The sequence below is a fragment of the Canis lupus genome, chromosome 1, assembly GCF_048164855.1.
Source record: "Canis lupus baileyi chromosome 1, mCanLup2.hap1, whole genome shotgun sequence".
Lineage (NCBI taxonomy): Eukaryota > Metazoa > Chordata > Mammalia > Carnivora > Canidae > Canis > Canis lupus.
In genome coordinates, this window is record NC_132838.1 from 69,453,274 (window position 1) to 69,472,197 (window position 18,924).

The 18,924-nt window shown below is 44.7% G+C and overlaps 1 protein-coding gene across 8 annotated transcripts in view; it reads left to right on the forward strand.

Moving 5' to 3' along the window:
- The window catches only part of L3MBTL3 (L3MBTL histone methyl-lysine binding protein 3), a 120,795-nt gene that overhangs the window by 14,422 nt on the left and 87,449 nt on the right, over positions 1-18,924 (forward strand). For 5 of the 8 annotated variants that reach the window (XM_072833856.1, XM_072833875.1, XM_072833893.1 and 2 more), the window contains exons 3-6: positions 9,822-9,938; positions 16,515-16,626; positions 16,996-17,070; positions 18,506-18,665. In XM_072833856.1, coding sequence (XP_072689957.1) covers positions 9,837-9,938; positions 16,515-16,626; positions 16,996-17,070; positions 18,506-18,665 — 449 coding nt within the window. In that variant the 5' untranslated portion in view covers positions 9,822-9,836. Of the gene's footprint in view, positions 1-6,552; positions 6,684-9,821; positions 9,939-16,514; positions 16,627-16,995; positions 17,071-18,505; positions 18,666-18,924 lie in introns of those variants that run through there. The other 3 variants (XM_072833914.1, XM_072833919.1, XM_072833904.1) reach the window with 2 other exon arrangements.

The window sequence follows — 18,924 nt, forward strand, 5'->3', positions numbered from 1 at the left end:
AAGCAGGTGGTTGGCCGCACAGGGGTGATGTTACCGAGTAGTGACCTCAGGACTTTCTGTAGGTGGCGAGCGGGAGAGAACATCCCGTTAGCCACGGGCGGTTTCTGCAAAGCAAACAGAAGGCCCTTTCCGTCGGGGGCCGGAGGGGGCCAGAGGGGGCCGGGCGGGCCAGGGCCCTGGGTTCGAGCACACCGACTTTCCCGGGGTGTCCCGGGCATCTCCCGCACAGCCGGCGTTGGTGTCCTGTCGTGGTGCCGATTTCAGGGTCAGCGTCCTTGGCTCTCTACAAAGGGCAACCTACCCTTTGAACCCAAACTGATTAGCACCAGGTGCTGCTGTCTCAGTTGTCATCCGAGGGACAGAATTTTAATCCGATTCTGCGTTCGAGGTGGTGTCTGTCCCCATTTTATAGCCCCGCCCGACTGCCGGCCATATGGTCCCTGTACCTTAGTTTTGGAAGACCTGTGCCTGCTACCTGTGACGCAGTAACCTGTAACTCTGGGAAAGCAACCGTAGGATCATTAAAGCCACTTAACTGCTCTTGGTGAATGTTAAGTAGTCGTTCTTTTAAATCGAACCACTTAACCCTTTAAGGCAGGAATGGCCCGGCGCTTGCTGAATGAGCTTTATTTCCCACCCTGTCTGCAGACCCAGACTCTGGGCTTATAGGGAGGCGCCAGCTCTTTACTGGACTTTGAGCCTCCTGCATGGGGTGGCCTACCTCTCCGGAGACTCGTCTTCGTCTCAGCCCAGCAGGTTCCTCGCCTGGACTCTGGCCTAGGAGCTCAGCACTGGGGGGTCCTTGCGCCTCCCCCGGAGCCACCGCTCGTTCTGCCCACGCGGTGGCAGATGTGAATGAAGGGCTGGTATGAAGGGGGGGTTGTGAAGGACACGCAAACTCTGCTTATCTCTAGTCAAAATAAGATAACGATAGATTCTTGACGTTTGGAAGGATGTAACCCCAAGGCAATTGCCAATTCTCAACCTGGGGAAAAAAAATCATTGTAACGTACAATTTCTTCCTTCAGATTAGTAAAGTACAACCGAGAAATGTAAATGATCTCTCTAGACCTTAACTACTTATCTTGCTTGATGAGCAATTTTTGTACTGTCTGGAGCACTTATTGAAACAAATTCACACATCTTTTCTACTTACTTCCTTTTGGAGCATTTGGTAGTTCTGTTCACACAATGTGTCTGAGTCATCACTGCTTTTGACATTTCAGTCTTTAATTTATCTGAGACTTCTATTTTGTGGCCGGGGCCTATCACTCTCATGAACATTTCCATATTCCCCTCATCCTGTCGTCAATGCGACAGTCAACTAGCAGTTAGTTTTGTTTGTTTCATCTCTTAACATGAAACGACGTCTCCTCTCTCTCCACAGTGGCCGTAGACCCAGAGCTCTTAGCATAGCCGGGCCCTGGCTGGTCCGGGCGACCTGCCCTTGCCCCTCGGCGTCATGGCACGTCACAGAATCGTGTCTCTGCCAGCTGAGGACTTACTAGATGTCATGGGAACTTCAGACGCTCCTCAGGGATGGTAGAAACCATAGAAAGTCTGTGAATACCAGCGATCTGCTCTGTATTTCCCATACGTGAGTTGTACAGAAGAGAACCCGACCCTTCCTCCTCTCCTCTGTCTCTGGGGGCTGATGCATTTGCTTATATAGTTAAATAGTGACTATTAAAATTACCCACGAGCTTTGGGGAGGTTGACGTCCCGTAGTGACTTCTATGCTCTAGCCTCTGTGGTGGGCAGCGATAGCAGACTAAATATCTTCATGGGAAGACCTGTCTTTCGTGATGTGGACTTTTTTAGACAGACAAGAAAAAAGATTTTAAAACATTTTTTTTCATTACCTTTTTTTCTTTAAGAGAAATTTAAACAGTCAACAGGTATGAAGGAATGTCCAGAGAGAAGAGTCTGTCTCATGGCTCTCTTTCAGCAGACTGTTGGCCTTTCCAGGAGGCCGTGATGGATGATCATCTGATGGATCATTGTGGAGAGCATGTACGCATGTATAAATAATACACGTTATATATACATATATACACATCCCCCCCTTTTATTTTATAAAAACGGTAGCACACAGTTTCTAAACCTGGCATAAAATTAGAATATCGGTAGCGTCTTGTCATTTTTAGTCATTAGTAGGTTTTATTGAAGATTTCAGAATCTGCACCTCCCTTTTCAAGCCAATGTCCATTTATTTGGGAGAGAGTTACATTTGTTCTCCTTTCAGGATAGGTTCAGGTAATTAACAGCCATGAAAACATAAAATTTTGGGCCTAACTAATGAGTCGGTTGGTCATTGGAGCTCTTTCTCTATCGGAATGTAAAGAGCGTCCTCGTTTTTTTATGATGGCTTTAGATGCCGTATGGATATACCGTGGTTGTTCTCAGCTGATGGGACTTTTGGATTGTTTCCAAATTTTTGACCTTATAAACCAGACCTGTAGTCCGTGAGTAACATTTTACCTTTTTTTTTTTTTTTTTTTATGTATGTGTGAGTTATCTGTGGAATAAATTTCTGAGGGGAACTGCTGAGTTGGAGGATGTGTTCTTGGAAATTGATCTCCGGAGAGCTTGTTTTCATTTATAATGTCGCCATCAATGCACGAGAGGGCCTGCTTGCCCATATTTGCGTAACAGAATTTTTTAATATAAGATACTAACTAATCTCCTGATTGCCTGATGTTTCTTGAAAACCAGTGGCATGCGGTCAGTTGGAGCTTCCGGGGATTTATTTACATGAGAGACCGGGCAAGTTCATTCATCAGATGTCCCAAGGGAAAAGCAAGCTGCACAGCTTTGGTTTGGAGGCAAGGCATGGTGCAAGGGAGAGAGCCAGAGAAGGTAATTCTGAGGACGGTGGTGCGTGCCGTCTAAGGTCTCCTAGCCCTCTTGTTGGAGGTTTAGGGCAAGAAGATTGTACTAAAAATGAGTAAAAGCTAAAGTAAACTGTTCCATAAAGGTCTAATCTGTTTGAATTAGTGCCAACGGTCATGGTCTCTGCCTTGGGCAAAGCCGTCAGCTGCCGACGGTGGCGTCGGTAGGAGCACATGGGGCTTCCGAACCCCTGACCTCGGCCGCTCCCAGCCTTGTAGGGAAGCCAGCGGGAATTGAAAGATCAAAAGCTGCAGTGGTGTGTTTGCCAGGTATGTGAACCCCACCGTGGTCCTCTCTGCCGTTGGCCTGTCGGTCGGCAGTGGCGGAGATGTAGGATTCAGGGGAGGTTGGGACCCGTCACGGCGCACTTTCGAGATGCTTCCTTGGGAAACCTCAGCACCGTGAGCGACTCTCTTCCCTACCTGCTTCTTATGGTCCGTGGAATACAGGTTACACACGGGATTGTGGAGCAGCGCCAGGTGACAGTTAAAGAAAACATAAAGCAATTCTAAGTTCTAAAAGAAAAAAAAAATGCTTCATTCTCAGGACCCCAGGGGTCGAAGTGGGAGGGCTTGGTGTGTGTGCAAGTGTGCACAGCCCCAGACTGGAAGCTAGGTGGGAAGACTCTAGGTGCTCTGCAGAAGCAGCTTCTGTTAAAACAGCTCTGGTTGCTGGCTGTCCTGCCTGGTGAAGAGGTGATGGGAAACATTCTGGGCGCTCAGACTTCTTGCGAGAGCGCGAGTGGCCATCCGGCTTCAGAATCCCATCATGGGAGACGCAACCTGGTAAATATTCTCAAGCTATGATACTTGATACAAAGTGTTCACAGACCTTAAAGCGAAACAATGGATAGAAAAAAAGTGTCCATAGATTTTAGGTGTGTGCTTGTAGAGTGTTTGTGGAACAAGAGCAAATTCTAAGTATTTCCAAAAAACGTGTCACCTTCTTACTGCAGGTTTCACACAGTGCGAACTTTTAGGTTTCTCCAGCTTTCTGGTCCTTCTCCGAGTCACAGACTTTACTGTTGTGAATTTTATGCATTTTTATGCTTTTTAGGTGGTAAAAGACTGAAATTCTATTTCTGTTGTATATGGGTCTTAATGACACTTTGTCACTAAGCGTATATTTGATGGTATTTAATTTAATTTAATTTGATTTATTTTTTTATTCATGAGAGACACACAGATAGAGGCAGAGACACAGGCAGAGGGAGAAGCAGGTTCCCTGCAGGGAACCCGATGCGGGACTCTATCCTGGGACCCCAGAGTCACGCCCTGGGCTGAAGGCGGAAGCTCCACCGCTGAGCCCCCCAGGCGTCCCTTGATGGGATTTCATTAAAAGGATACACGCTGCTCTGATACACATCAAGAGCTTCGGCCCTAGTAAATTGATTTCTGGATTTGTCATGTCTACGTAGTAACATAGGAAAAAGTAGGTTTAGCCAGATTCTTAGAGAGATGACACTCTGGGACCAGACAGGCCAATGGTTGAGAATGATGCCTGGGTTGGAATCAGACTGACCTGGCTTCACATCTAGGCCGGGCCACCAAATATATTTTTGGGTGAATTATTGAACTCTGCAACTCACTTCCTTCAGTGTAGACTGGAGGGATACCCAGTCTTTTTGTGGGAAAGAAATAAAGGAAATGATGTATGTAAATTGCTGCTCTCAATCCTTCTCTGGAAGAAGGCGAGATTGTATTAATAAATTCAACAGCATACGTATTATGTTTGACACTGAGTACCTGGTGAGTAGATGCGAGTGTAATTAGAGAGAGAACAAACTGTTTTCAGTGGATCACTCAGGTTTTGCTCAGTTTATACACGGGGCGGGGGGGGGGGGCGATTATTCTGTCACTATTGTCTTATCAAGAAAAAGTTGCCACTCCTACCACACTTACTAGGGAAGTCGTGAGGTACAAGTCAGAGGATTTCAGCCCAAGTGTTAATTCACTTAGTATCTTCACCGTGTCTTAGATTAAGCTTCCTCAGGCCTTCACGTCTTCATTCCTGTTTCAAGGATTAAGACTAATGGTACTGAAATCTGCTTCAAATTCAGACCGTATAAATCTTGAAATGATCAGAAATAGACTTACTGTGTGACATTCGAGGGATGCCTGGGCGACTCAGCGGTGGAGCATCTGCCCTCGGCTCAGGGCGTGACCCTGGGGTCCTGGGATCGAGTCCCGCGTCGGGCTCCCTTGCATGGAGCCTGCTTCTCCCTCTGCCTGTGTTGCTGCCTCTCTCTCTCTCTCTCTGTCTCTCATGAATAAATACATAAAATCTTTAAAAAAAAATATGTAACATCTGACATTTTCTCATTTAAAGGGGACAAAGGAGGAAAGAATATGGAAGTATTTAATAAGCTTCAACAAAGCCAGCTATGATTCAGAGAAACACAGGTTTTCTTTTGACTATTTAAAAATAAATGTACATTATGTATCTAAAGAGACTGCACTTAAAACATATTTCTAGTACAGAATTTTTCAAGCACGTACAAACCTAAGATGTAGTATAATAAACTGCTGTGGGCCCTTCCCGCTTCTTGAGAATTACCAGCACGTTGCCTGTTTATTTCACCACTTCAGCCTTTTGACTTCTTTATAGCAAATTCCTAACTTAATCATTCCATCTGTCAATTTCAGTTGACAGGGATGAAGTCCTCTTTTGAAAATACAGGCCATCACCATCAGCGTTTTTGTATATCATCAAATAGCCAGTTGGCATGTATGCTTCCCTTCCTGTCTAACCATTGTCGTCTTTAAAAATAGTTTGAATCAGAGTCCAAACAAATCTGTGAATTATGATATTGTGATTTATTAATATGTCTCTTAAATCTCTTAATCTAAATTTCAGATTTCCTTTTCCATGTATTTTTTTTTTTTACTCCTTGCTTTGTGTGTGTGTATGTGTCCACATGGCAGAAAGCCAAGTTCTTATCCTACACAGCAGAGGCCCTCAAGTCTCTTTGACACTCTCAAGAATTCTTGAAAACCCCGAAGAGCTATTGTTTGTGCGCGTTGTATCTATTAATATTGCCTATATTCAAAATCAGAGTAGATTATTTAAACTAGTTACTTAAAAATAATGGCATCCATCAGAAAGGACAAATACTCACCATTTGCATCGATGTGGATGGAACTGGAGGCTGTGATGCTGAGTGAAGTAAGTCAATCGGAGAAGGACAGTCATCATATGGTTTCACTCCTATGGGGAATATAAGAAATAGTGACAGGGATGATAGGGGAAAGGAGGGGAACTGAGTGGGAAAAATTAGAGAGAAAGACAAACTATGAGAGACTCCTGACTCTGGGAAATGAACAAAGGGTTGCTGGAGGGGAAGTGGGTGGGGGGGTTGGGGTGATTGGGTGACAGGCACTGAGGGGGGCACTTGATGGGATGAGCACTGGGTGTTAGACTGTGTGTTGGCAAATTGAATTTAAATGAATTTTTTTTAAATGGCAGCAAACCTATCATATTAATATATGTCTGCATATTTTTAATGAAACATAATCATAGTTTCCAAAATGGAAAAATGAGAGAGGGGGCACTGTTTTCCATTTTTGTAAATCTCTTTAATGTCTGGCTTAATGGAAGATGACTGGATTTTCATATCTGCTTCTGCATTCAGTCTGTCGCAATATGTTGTTTTGGTCGAAGTGTAGGAAGAAAATCTGCTTCGCACAGATGTGGGGTTGGAAACGGGGAGGAGCATGTTAAGCTTTCTCATGAATGGTGGACATTCTGCTGTGATACTACACCAAAAGTTGACAAGTGGTAGTTTGTTAAAGGTAAGTTGGGCAATTTGAAACTCTGACGATGAATTCTTTATACTCTGTTAAATTAAAAATCCATTGGTCTGTCATGCACTTTGAGTGGATCCTTTCCCTGCATAATTTAGTGACATCAAGCATGGTTATTTGGAAAATACTGCTTCACTGAGTTATGCAAATCTCCCAAATGTTGACATATGTCAAGTATAAAATATTTTAAAAATCTTATTCATGAATATCACCACCCATCTCCTTAGAAGAGTATTTAGCTACTGGGAAGCTGTCAAGCTCATGGTAGTAGATACACATTTTCCCAAATCATGGTTTTTCCCTCGAATGCTCAAACTGTATCTTCAGCAACAAACGCTGTCAGTGTTTTCCTTGACGTTGACAGGCTCACTTTATTTATCTTTGACAAAGTATTTGCCCAGTATCCAAACCTGAGTGAACACAGTTTGTTAAAGAAATGGCATTCCATGGAAAAAGCCGCTTGTTCAGCTTGCGTCGCACATGCTTCACAGGTGCTCTTCCTTGGTGATTTGACACACCCGAGGCTTTATGTGTGCTTCCCGTTTCATCACACAGAATATTAAAAAGAGATGTATTCAAATATCAAGACTTAATGAAAGTTCTGCTTCATCAAGGGATGATCTGTAGCGAAATGGGCATTCGTTTCCCGTACGTACGTGGTGGTAAAGGATGCAATGATGCCCCCTGCTGTGGGGTGCCCCCCGCCACTCCAGGAGTTCCACAAAACCACTATTGCTTTTGTACCATCAGAGCAGAGGTCAGCGTAGGGAAGAAGGCAGATGCTATTTATGAAGATAGTTTTGACTCCTTGGGTCTTTTGAAAGGGCCTCAGGTCCTCCCAGGGTCTGTGAGAAATGTTGCTAAAGAGTTTCTGACTATCTGAATTTTACTACTTACGTATTTTTATGGTGTGATTTCACATGGCCCTTTGTCTCCGGTATTTCCTGTAAATAGATTTGATCCGACTGGGCATGATTTTGTTTTTTTCTCGGCAAGACTACTTCATAGGTGGTGTTGGGTTTCTATTCGTAGTGGTCAGTGGTGGCCATTGCCAAAGCCATGAATTGATCGAGGACTCAAAATGATTCTGTCTTTCCTTCGTTATTTATTAGCAGGAACTCTCTAACTTGACACTTCTCTCACCAGTGAATGATCTGGTTCCCCTGAGATACGGTTCACGTGGGTCTCCTGCAATATGGGGGCAGGGTAAATCCTTATTTATTTTTCCAGGTAATGAGTTGTCTTATCCCAAAAGGTGATCACTTGGTTTGTTTTGTTTTTTATTTTATTTTTTTTTAATATTTTATTTATTCATGAGAGACACAGAGAGAGAGAGGCAGAGACAGAGGCAGAGGGAGAAGCAGGCTCCATGCAGAGAGCCCGATGTGGGACTCGATCCCGGGGTCTCCAGGATCACACCCTGGGCTGAAGGCGGCGCTAAACCGCTGAGCCACCTGGGCTTCCCACTTGGTTTGTTTTCAGTATCAGTATGAACTCCCGGATTTAAACTTATTTGACGTGTTTCAGTTCATTGCAGGAATCCTATCCTTGGTTTGGCCAGCAGGAGCCTCTTCTGCTCTTGTTAGTTGGCCTCTAAGACCTTTTGATATGACCTCCGTTGTCTTTGATAGCTTCCTTGCTTTTGGTTGACAAGATATTCCAGACTCCTCTTGCACATTTCCTGTCACCGAACAGAAATCAGCCCCTTCTCTGAGAAGACCTCAGAAAAATGGTATTTAGAGATCACAGTCCGAGCACTTAGCTACTCATTCCTGTTGACCGGTGGCTATTTCCAGATTTTGTCAGTGGGCAAAGCTAGGAAACATGCATAATTTTTAAAGATTACAGTGCATTATGAATTCATACTGATACTTTCAATCAAATTTTGGACTTATCCATCTTTCATTGCTTATCAGTGACATCAGCGTAATGACTTACTTTTTTTTATCCCATGCCACATAGACAATGGTCTCAGAATGACAACATCAATGTGACTGCTAACAATGTGATCATGGAAAACCATTTTGCAATTTAAAAAAATGCAAATAAAAAGCATTATCACAATTTAGGTGGCTGACTTGGTTATCTTAACGTAGCCTTAGTATTTGCTGTATATTTTAAGACTACTTCCTTACTTTTCAGAACATCAGATTGGCAGGTATCTCAGCTGAATTAAATCAGTTTACTGAAAGAATCAATCACACTGTGAATTCATTGAATTGATACAACAAACCTAATTGACAAAGTTACTGTAGATGACAGTCCTAATGGACTGGAATTTTCTTGTTCTTTTTTTTTTATTATCTGAATGGTTTTATTTTATTAACATTTAATATTAATCCTGTGCTTTATCTATACCCCTTCTCTTTTCAATATCTTAAAGCAGCAATAACAACAAACTACTTAATAGGCAAGAAATTCTATTTTATTTATTTATTATTTTATTTGTTTGTTTATTTATTTATTTTTAAAGATATTATTTCATTTATTCATAGAGACACAAAGAGAAAGAGAGAGAGGCAGAGACACAGGCAGAGTGAGAAGCAGGCTCCATGCAGGGAGCCCGATGCGGGACTCAATCCCAGTCTCCAGGATCATGCCCTGGGCTGCAGGTGGCGCTAAACTGCTGTGCCACTGGGGCTGCCCTATTTATTTATTATTTTAGAGATTTTATTTATTTGACAGCTAGAGCCAGAAAGCATAAGTGGGGGGTGTGGCAGAGGGAGAGGGAGAAGCAGGGAGCCCAATACAGGCTGGGTCCCAGGACCCCGGGATCATGACCTGAGCCAAAGGCAGATGCTTAACTGACTGAGCCTCCCAGATGCCCCCAAGCAATTCATGAGTTTTTAAGTGACTATATTGTGAAACAGTGAATTCGTTTTTAAGAATAGAAAAATTGACACTTTTTAGCTTCTACGTTTTAGTAATATTTTTTCTTCTGTAATTTACCAGGGATTGCACTAGAGAAGAATGATATTTTTGAAGCACGTATTTTTAGATCTATGGATAATGGGGTATTGTGATAAAGAAAATTATGTGGTTAGGGGAAACTGAGGCCACGGCCACTAGAATAAAAACCGATCTGTATGTAGACTATTACATGATCAGCCTTCTTTCCCCTTCCAGTTTCAAAAATAAACCATGACTGAATCTGCGTCTAGCGCAAGTGGCCAGGAGTTTGACGTCTTCAGTGTTATGGACTGGAAAGATGGAGTAGGCACATTACCAGGAAGTGACTTAAAGGTAAGAGGTCTTTATTCAGTACAGCTCCGTCTGTGTGTGCAACTGTGTGTGTTTGTTAAAATAAGTTTGACTGCACATGTGAAACGAGAAGTAAAAGCATCAAGCATAACGCGCTGGGTTTCTACGATGCTGAGATCTCTGCTACAGTAAATTTTCAAGACAATTCGAAATGCTGGCAGATTGGCAGAAGCCTTCGCCACTTGGGGTGGCAGCGTGTGCTTACGCCGCAGGAGCTGAGTTACAGCTTCCAGAGGATCACCCAGGTTTGACTTTGTCATGATGGACAATCAGCACGGAGGCGGCAGGCTTAGAAGGCCCTGCTTCCTGGGTGTTGTAGTAGTGAACTTGATAACTTTAATGAATAACCACATTCCCTGTGCCCTAGTTTTCTTGTTTAAAAACTGGATAATGTTAAAATATTGAATAGACAGGGCTATTCTCCTCCCTTAAATTATTTATACTGTAAATATGGATTTTTTATGTAATCACTTGCTCGAAAGCTGGTCCTTCCTGTAAACCAGGTTGCTTCTATATAGATGAGAACTCTTCTCCAGAGAATGCTGCTTCGAGCTCCTTTACTGCGTGATCACCCAACCCCCTTCCCCAGGCCTCCCGTAAGCCCACCCCAAGACCGCATCCACTGCCCTATAAAACCTAGTTATGCAGGTGCTCATCGGGGAAGCCAATCACCCCCACCTCTCATTTCTAATTTGTTTTTGCTCTGATCCTATCTGCGGGACCTTGAACCCGTCTGTGGCCTTTCAGACTTTGTGTCTGTCCTTGGTCACTCAGGTGTTTGAACGTGGAATCACCCGAGCTGCCTGTCACTTGGCTTTCCTCTGTAGCACTCAGTGCTCTGGCCTATCTTGACTAGCAAGTCCTGCCCCCCTCACACTGGCTGCCTGGAATCCAGTACCTTTTATCTTTTTATTTTATTTTATTTTATTTTTTTTGAATTTCATTAAAAAAATTTTTTTTAAGATTTTTATTTATTTATTCATGAGAGACACAGAGAAAGAGAGAGGCAGAGACACAAGCAGAGGGAGAAGCAGGCTCCATGCAGGGAGCCCGACGCGGGACTTGATCCTGGGTCTCCAGGACCATGCCCTGGGCTGAAGGCGGTGCTAAACCGCTGAGCCCCCCGGGCTGCCCAATCCAGTACCTTTTAGTGGCTACGCCACGAGCATCTCCATCAAGCCCAGTCTAGTTCATCCTCAGTGGTGAGACTTGGACAACCTGTCACGGGGAAAATACTTAGATTTCAGTTGGGTTACGTTGAATTAACTACACTGTGCCAACATATCTATTTATGAGTCTGGCTTAACAAAAAATATTGCAGAGAGGTTCAGTGCAATCTGGAAAGGAGATACGGGTTTTAGTTCTGTATGACCTTGAACAAGTCCGTTAGTCTCTCTGGGCCAGTTTCCTCTTTGGTAAAATAAGGAATTAAATGAATACTAAGGTTTTTTATCAGCTCTAACGTTCTCCAAATGTTCATCTGGATTAGATACGATGGGAATCGAGTGCTGAAAATTTGTGAGAAAGCAAAACTGTTCCAGACGCTCCTAATGTCAGCCTTATAGTAGCTGCATGAGCTTTGTCAAGTTATTTAAATTTAAATTTTCTAAGTTTCAGAATCTTTATCCATAAAATGAGGAAATAGGATCTATGTCACAAGGTGGTTATAACGATAGAAAAAAATAACATATGGAAAGCACTTAACAAATTGTATCTTTTCTGGCTTTGTGATATATTATGTAAGCTGCCTTTTTTTTTTAATGCTTTATTCTTGTATTTCCTTGTATATTTCTGCCCTTCTCAATTGTTTTGTGTGTGTGTGTGTGTGTGTATGTGTGTGTGTGAGAAGGTAGATGATGAAATTTATAACTTTTGTTTTTTGTTCAGTTAGATTTTGAACTCTCCATCCCTAAGAAATTTAAATTGCCTGAAGGTTTTCTAAGCAATGGATTTTAAGAATTAACCTATTACTTTTATTAAGGTAATCAGGCAATTAAGGCACTTAGTGGGTATTATAATCTAGTCTTTTATTTGACTTTTAGGCTCATCTAATTACCTGGGTAATTGCCATGCATCCAATTCACTGTATGTACTGTAGACAGTTTGAAAGCCCACTTCTAAAAAAAAATAAATAAATACATAAATTTTTTTTCTACTTTATAACCATTTTTATCTGCAGAGATTCAGGGGTGAGCCAGTTGATTGTGAGGATTTCTAAGTCGCTTAGGGTTTCTAAGTCGCTTGCTCCTGATACTACTGAGTTGCTTAAGAGGTTCTGATTGAGAAATTGATCTTCCCAAAACCAAGATGTTAAGAAAGAACTTCGAACAAAACAGGTCTAGTCCCTCACATGGTGCCTTGGCCATCGTACGTCACTGAAGCTTGTGTCTCTTCGAGGTGGCGGCATGTGGGTCCCCAGCAAGCGGGGTGCTCTCCTGGACAGGCCGCATGATGGGTGCCCGCCCGGGGGTCCCTGGCCGATGTGGGGACACCTTCTAGGTGCTTAACTCACTGCCGATTTGAGAGGACGTTGCTGCGTAAAAGCCTCAGGCCTGCCGGCCACCCCGGCCACCCGGCCACGGCCCCTCTGTGGTTCCTGCCGCCCCAGTCATGGCATTGGGCCTTGGCCCGTGTGCACTGCGCCATGTCGCCGGGTCACCAGGGCCCTCGCTGGACACACCGACTGTGGACACGTACCACTGACTCCACTCCATCTGCATCGTTCGTTGAATCCCTTGGAGGTCTTTCCTCTCGCTGTCGTTGCTTCATGGAGGGGGACACCGAGGCCCAGGGCGGCTCCGTCGTTTACTCAAGGTCAAGGTGTTGGCAGAACTGGCTAAGGCTGGGCCTTCCTGGCGCGGGAATCCGTTCTCCTGGCGCTACTTGGCCATGGGCTGCAGAGGAGACATCTTCACGGCGGCAGGGATGGCGTCGGGCCTCATCGGCAGGACACCTGCTCGGACCGGCTTCGCAGACGCCACACTGCCCACCACTTGGGAAAACGGCACAAGCTGGTACCGGTAGATTCGTTTCTCGGGCCAGCCTCCTGGTGGCGGGAGGGGCTCGGGGGACTCCCTGCCCCCGCGTCCCTCGCTCTGAACTTCCAAGTGATGTCTGAGACTGACCCACGCAGAATCGTTCCTCTAGGTCACGAGGATTTAGCCATTTGGCATCTGCAGCAAAGCGCGCGTGCGCTCCCGAGAGCGACAGCATCTCGTCCAGTGAGAAGAGTTGCCACTGTTACGCCGAGGAACCGAGTCAGCAGAGGAAGCCTGCTCTCCTACGACCTCGCTCATAGGAGGAACGTGAGGGACAAAACGGAGGGTCCTAGGGGAAGGGAGGGAAAAACAAGACAGAATCAGAGAGGGAGACAAACATGAGAGACTCATAGGAGACAGTGAGGGTTGCTGGAGGGGAGGCGGGGCGGGGGGAGGACGGGGCCACTGGGTGACGGGTACGAAGGAGGGCACAGGATGTGATGAGCTCCGGGTGTCACGTACAACTCATGAGTCACTGGACGCTGCCTCTGAAACTGGTAATATATGTTAATTTGTTGAATTTAAATAAAAAAACAATAGTTGCCGCTTAGCTGAGAGCAAGACCCTACAACAGCAGCGCAGAAACCCAACTGGAACATTCACAGCATTCTTGGTGTACAGTGTTGCCTTGTGATTGAGGCTCCAGGATGTTTAGTTACCAGGTGTCTTTGCTCTTAGACTGGTGAGTAGCACTCACATGTCAACGTTGAAACGAATAAAACAAAGCTAGTGACCTCAGCAGCGTCTCTGAATGATCTGTGATTAAATGGGGGCAGAAATCGGCGCGTGATCCTTGGCCTCCGCGAGCAAAGGTGAAGAGGAGGATGGAATCAACTGAAGGTAGTTCCAGCCAAGCCAGATGAGCGAGACCTCTGCCACCCCTCGCGTGTTCCAGGCCCGATTGTTGTCGGATTGCCCCGGACGCATCCCCCAACAGGGCAGGTCACAGCGGCAGCTGATGTGTTTCATGTGCTTTACTAAGTCTCTTCTGTGTAGTTTATAATTCCCGATGTTCTCCGTCATGGATCGGAGCCACTCGACAAATTTTTATGCGGCTTTTTAGATGTCTGAGTTAAAAGAACTGGTAACTTCGAAAAAAAGAAATAAGGTGGAGTAATTCAAGTTTCTGTGGCTCTAAAACTGTTCATAAAAGTGTTCCCCGTTTCAAAACCTAAGTGTTTTATTGGGTGAAAAAAAAAACGTCAGGGAATGTATCAGTCAGTCTTCCTTGAATTCCGTCTGCGGAGCTCCAGTGACGTGGGCGGCACCTAACGGCCTGTGTTATCCAGTGTTCCTACAGTAGTGACATCGTGGAAGATGATAAATCCCAATTGAGATGCCAGGGAAAAGAAACAAAATTGATCCCTATGTCTTTTTGCATATGGTAGGGTACTTCGAAAATACTTTGAGGTTGATTCTGGAGGTAAAGTCACTTTGGTGAGACTAGATGTTCTTTACCTTTTCAGGGTTATAGGATGCTTTTTGGGATATGATGAAAACCCCATATACCAACCCCACCCCCAGAGAAATATATATGTGCCCGTGACATAATTTTGCAGGTATTTCACGGGATTCACGGATTCCCCCGAAGTCCCAACTGTGGATCCCTGGCTTGCAGGCCCTAGTTTTGTCCCTCATTGTCGTGACAGGTTTACTTCATGCCTTGGCTGTGGGTCAGTTAATGGCAATAAATATTAAATATTAGAAGGAAAAGATAACTGGGATTGGTTGTTGTATTGTGGGAATATTACCTTTTTAACTTGAGAGTAGTTGAGCCTAAAGCTTCCAAGGGTCATAACTCTGAACTGTTACTTAAGGATCCCACTCAGGGGCACGCTCCCGGGGTGCCGGGAGCGCAGGCTGCCTCGCAGGTTTGGAGGCTTCCACCCAGGACAGGACACTTTCAGTCAAATGCAAACCGTGCTGTTTCTCACATTTTGTATTTTTCAAGGAGGTGTATAAATCAACATCAGCGTATAATAAAAGGAAAATCACTCACCTGGACTGAAGGGCACAGTTCATGCCTATCGTTTTGTTGAACTTTCATGCAGAATTGATTTTCTGTCTTGTTTTTTTAATATCATTAATTAGTAATCGTTATGGCTTGTTTTTTCTACCCTTGCCCAGTAGATGGTACTGTCAGCTTTAGGTTGAAATATTCCCTTTTCAGAGTGGATCATGGTAAACTTTATTTTTTTTCCCAAAGAGAAGAGTTACCTTTAGCTCTATTCCTTTCAATTACCTTTTTGCCACTTCCTAGACTAACATTTTTGGGTGTGCACACTAGGTGTAGTACGCACGTGTTACCTGAGAACTCGTATCTGAAATATGTAGTAGGAAACATTGTCACTTTTCTTAAAGCATTTCAGCTTTGTCAGGTCAAAAAGCTTTTAATCATTGTTGAGTATGTGCATAACATTTTTTAAGGTGCTGTGTTTTCCTGGTGGAAAAAATAGTAATTTTCGCTTCAGCTTTTTCCGATGTACATGCACAATGTGAGTGATTAAATGAATTATTTTTTTGGCATATTGACTAAGCAGATATTTTAGACTGGAAAATGGAAGGTCCTAAGTTGACATATGTGCACGCTCACATAGATTTCTGCAAAAGATCTAGAAACTTTAAGCGAAAAGTTTTACGATCTTTTGAATTTCGAGCTTTCCGGTTTTTCACCTCGCTGTCAAAACGCGTGGATCCTCAATGCCATTCTGTTTTATGGAAAGACAGAAGAATATGCGAGACTCTGGACTTCATCAGTAGGAGAGTGAACCTAGTTGTCTCCGCGAGGGTGGGAGGGGTGGTCCCTGCACATGGGTGATGGTTAAGCCTCCAACACGTGCACACTACAGCCAGGCTGTTGCAGAAACGTGATTGGTTTGAGGCTTGTCTTGAGGTGAGAGGAAATTTTTAGTATTTGGGGTCAGAGTTACATCAGAATGTCTGTAACTTTTAGTGATAGAACTGGGCTGTGGCCTACGGGTTTGCTCAGATCTCAGCTCCTGTTGTGGCGGGTGGAGGGGACAGGACGGAGGTTCTAAGGACGGTGGGAGAAAGGGGCGCTCGGGCCCGTAGCTCGGCCTTCAGCCCGCCTGGCCTGGTCTTGGGGAGGCAGGGACGCGAGTGCCGGTCATTATTTCTGGAAGAGGGATTTCCTTCTCTAGGACTAGGTGACCTTGGGGGAGAAAAGTTGATTCCTGGGAAAACAGTCATTCCTCTTTTACTAATTTTGATGGCTAAGCCAGTAGGAACACCAAGGAAGAAAACCAGTCGCCGCAGCAGCTGGTGTTAGAGGTGAGCGAGCACGTGGCGGGCCCGCAGCGGCGCCAAGACCGCGGCTCCCGGGCAGCACTCTGCACGCTCTGTTCCGGCTCCCCCCATCCACACCCTCCCACCCCCGTCCCCATGTCAGTAGACCCGAAGGACCTGGTGTCCGCCGAGGCCTCCCCTAGATGCGATCGCCTCCGCGGACTTGTAGGGCGACCCCGCGCTTTGCTTAACTGCCTGTCTCCCTTGTCGCTAGTTTCGGGTCAACGAGTTCGGAGCCCTGGAGGTCATCACGGATGAGAGCGAGATGGAGAATGTTAAAAAAGCAACAGCTACCACAACCTGGATGGTACCGACGGCTCAGGAAGGTAAGAACGGGTCGTCGGCGGGGCCGGTTCCTCCTCCTGAGTGCTGTGCAGTAAGAATATCTGGGTTTTGTAATAGGCTGGAGCTTTGAAAATCCGGGGTGATTTTCATGTCCCGTGTTCTTAGGTAAATTTCTATGACAAGACTCATATGGAACCAACTTTTGCATTTTAAAGTAACCGTAAACTGTCTTCTTTCCTAATGCCAGACCTGTACTAGCGCAAGGTTAATTGGAAATTACCAAGTAGAGCCAGTGTCGTAATAGCCTGCCCAGGTGATTTAGCCAAACGCCTGCCACTTTTTTTTCTCATCTACTCCGATGGTTGTAACTAACACCTATATGCTGATGACTCCTAAATCTATATCTCCAGCCCCGACCTCTCCCCCGAGTGCCAGGCCCGTATTTCCACCTGCCTACTGGACATCTCCACCTGGATGTCCCACAGGTACCTCAAACTCCACATGTCTGAAATGCGATTCATTTTCTATTTCTTTCTCCCCTTCCCCCAAGCCTGCTCTTTCTTCTGTAACCCATACTTCAGTTGGTGGTAGCACCATCCACCACCCAGTGGACAAGCAAGAAACCTAGGAGTCATCCTGAGTTTGTTCTCCCCCCCGTCCCATGGCCTATATTACTCAGTCCTCTTGGTTTTTATTTCTAAATATGTCTCAGATCTGGCTTTTCCTACTAATAATCACTGCCACTGCCTTCATGTAGCCCCCGACCAGCTCTCACCTCAACTGTTGCAGACTCCACCTAGAGAATCACTCTGCTTCTAATCCCACACCTTGAAATCAGAGAAACTTTGGTAGATCGCTTCTCTGACACTTCACTGATTTCTTACGGTCTCTGTAACTGAACATACAGAGACCCGGGGGGCGTGCCACCCCCCCCCCCCCCCCCCGCCTGCTGTGTCTCTTCGCTCTCTGTTCTGCTCTCTGTACCCCGTGGGCTGGCAGTGCCAGCAGCACTGAGTTCCACGTAATTCTCTCAACACGTCATGTGGTGTCATGCTCCTTTGCCTTTGCTCATACTGTTTTTTTTCTGGCTGGGAAGCCGTTTCTGTCTTTGTCCAGTTGGTAAATTCCTCCAGGCTTCAAAACCCACTTGAGGCTTTATATCAGAAAATCCTTCCCTGATCTCATCCCAGGCTGAGTGAATCACTTCTCTCTCTTTACTACTTCTGGAACTTGTTCATGCTTTAACTGCATGTATCACATTTTATTATAAATACTGGCTTTCTTGCCTGTCTTCTCTTCTAGACTGTGAGCTCTCTTGGGCAAGGTCTGTACTGTCATTATCAGTGTCTAGCATAAATTGGTGCCTAATAAATGTTTGCTGAATGAATGATTAGCCTTACAATTCAGGCAAAAGGAAGTCTGAGTTCCTAAATGGTTTGGATAATTACGATTTAGAAGATCTCCCACCTGAAAAGCCACATAGATGATGATTTAACCAATTTAGTAGAACAAAACCACTCATCAAAAGGTGAATAGCATAGATGATCCTTCTTAAATTTTGTCAAAGATTCATCTATAAAATAGGATTCTGTAGGTTGACAGTTTCATCTTCTGGATTTAGTAATGAAGTTTTCTTTATTTTACTTTGAATTCTGTAGAAAAAGCTTTGGGTGAACTTTTTATCTTTTCTACGGAATATTTTTTCTTATGTAAATGATTTGAGCAGTTCCTGCCCACGCCCCTTTCCTTCTCCCTCCAAGCACTGTAGATTGGTAATCATTCATTCAACAAACATTATTCTCTTATTGTGTCGCTAACAACAAGATTATTAGAAGAAAAAGTTTAAGTGTATTTTGGAATGTTTTCTGTCACGATTCTAATTCTTTTATTTTGTTTTGTTTTCTCCTTTTCATCTTCTAGTCTTTTCAGAGAAGACCGGGATGCCTTTCAGGTTGAAGGATCCGGTGAAAGTAGAAGGGCTTCAATTCTGTGAGAACTGTTGTCAGTATGGCAACGTAGATGAGTGTCTTTCTGGAGGAAACTATTGCAGCCAGAATTGTGCCCGACATATCAAAGACAAGTAGGTTTTTGCCCTGTTCCATCTACAAAATGGGTTTCAGAGTCCAAGGTCATGGTCTTGAGAATACAGAGGCTCTCTGACAGCTGTCACCCATTCATGCCCCTTTTTCATCTCAGAGGCACATGGACCCTGACCCCATTACCGGACCTACGGGCTTCAGTCACATCCACTCTGAGTTGTACTGCCAAAGTCCTGCCTGCAGCTATACCCCCTGCCTCTTTTCTTTAGCCTTTGAGTCCATCCAGCACTCCCTCGCTGA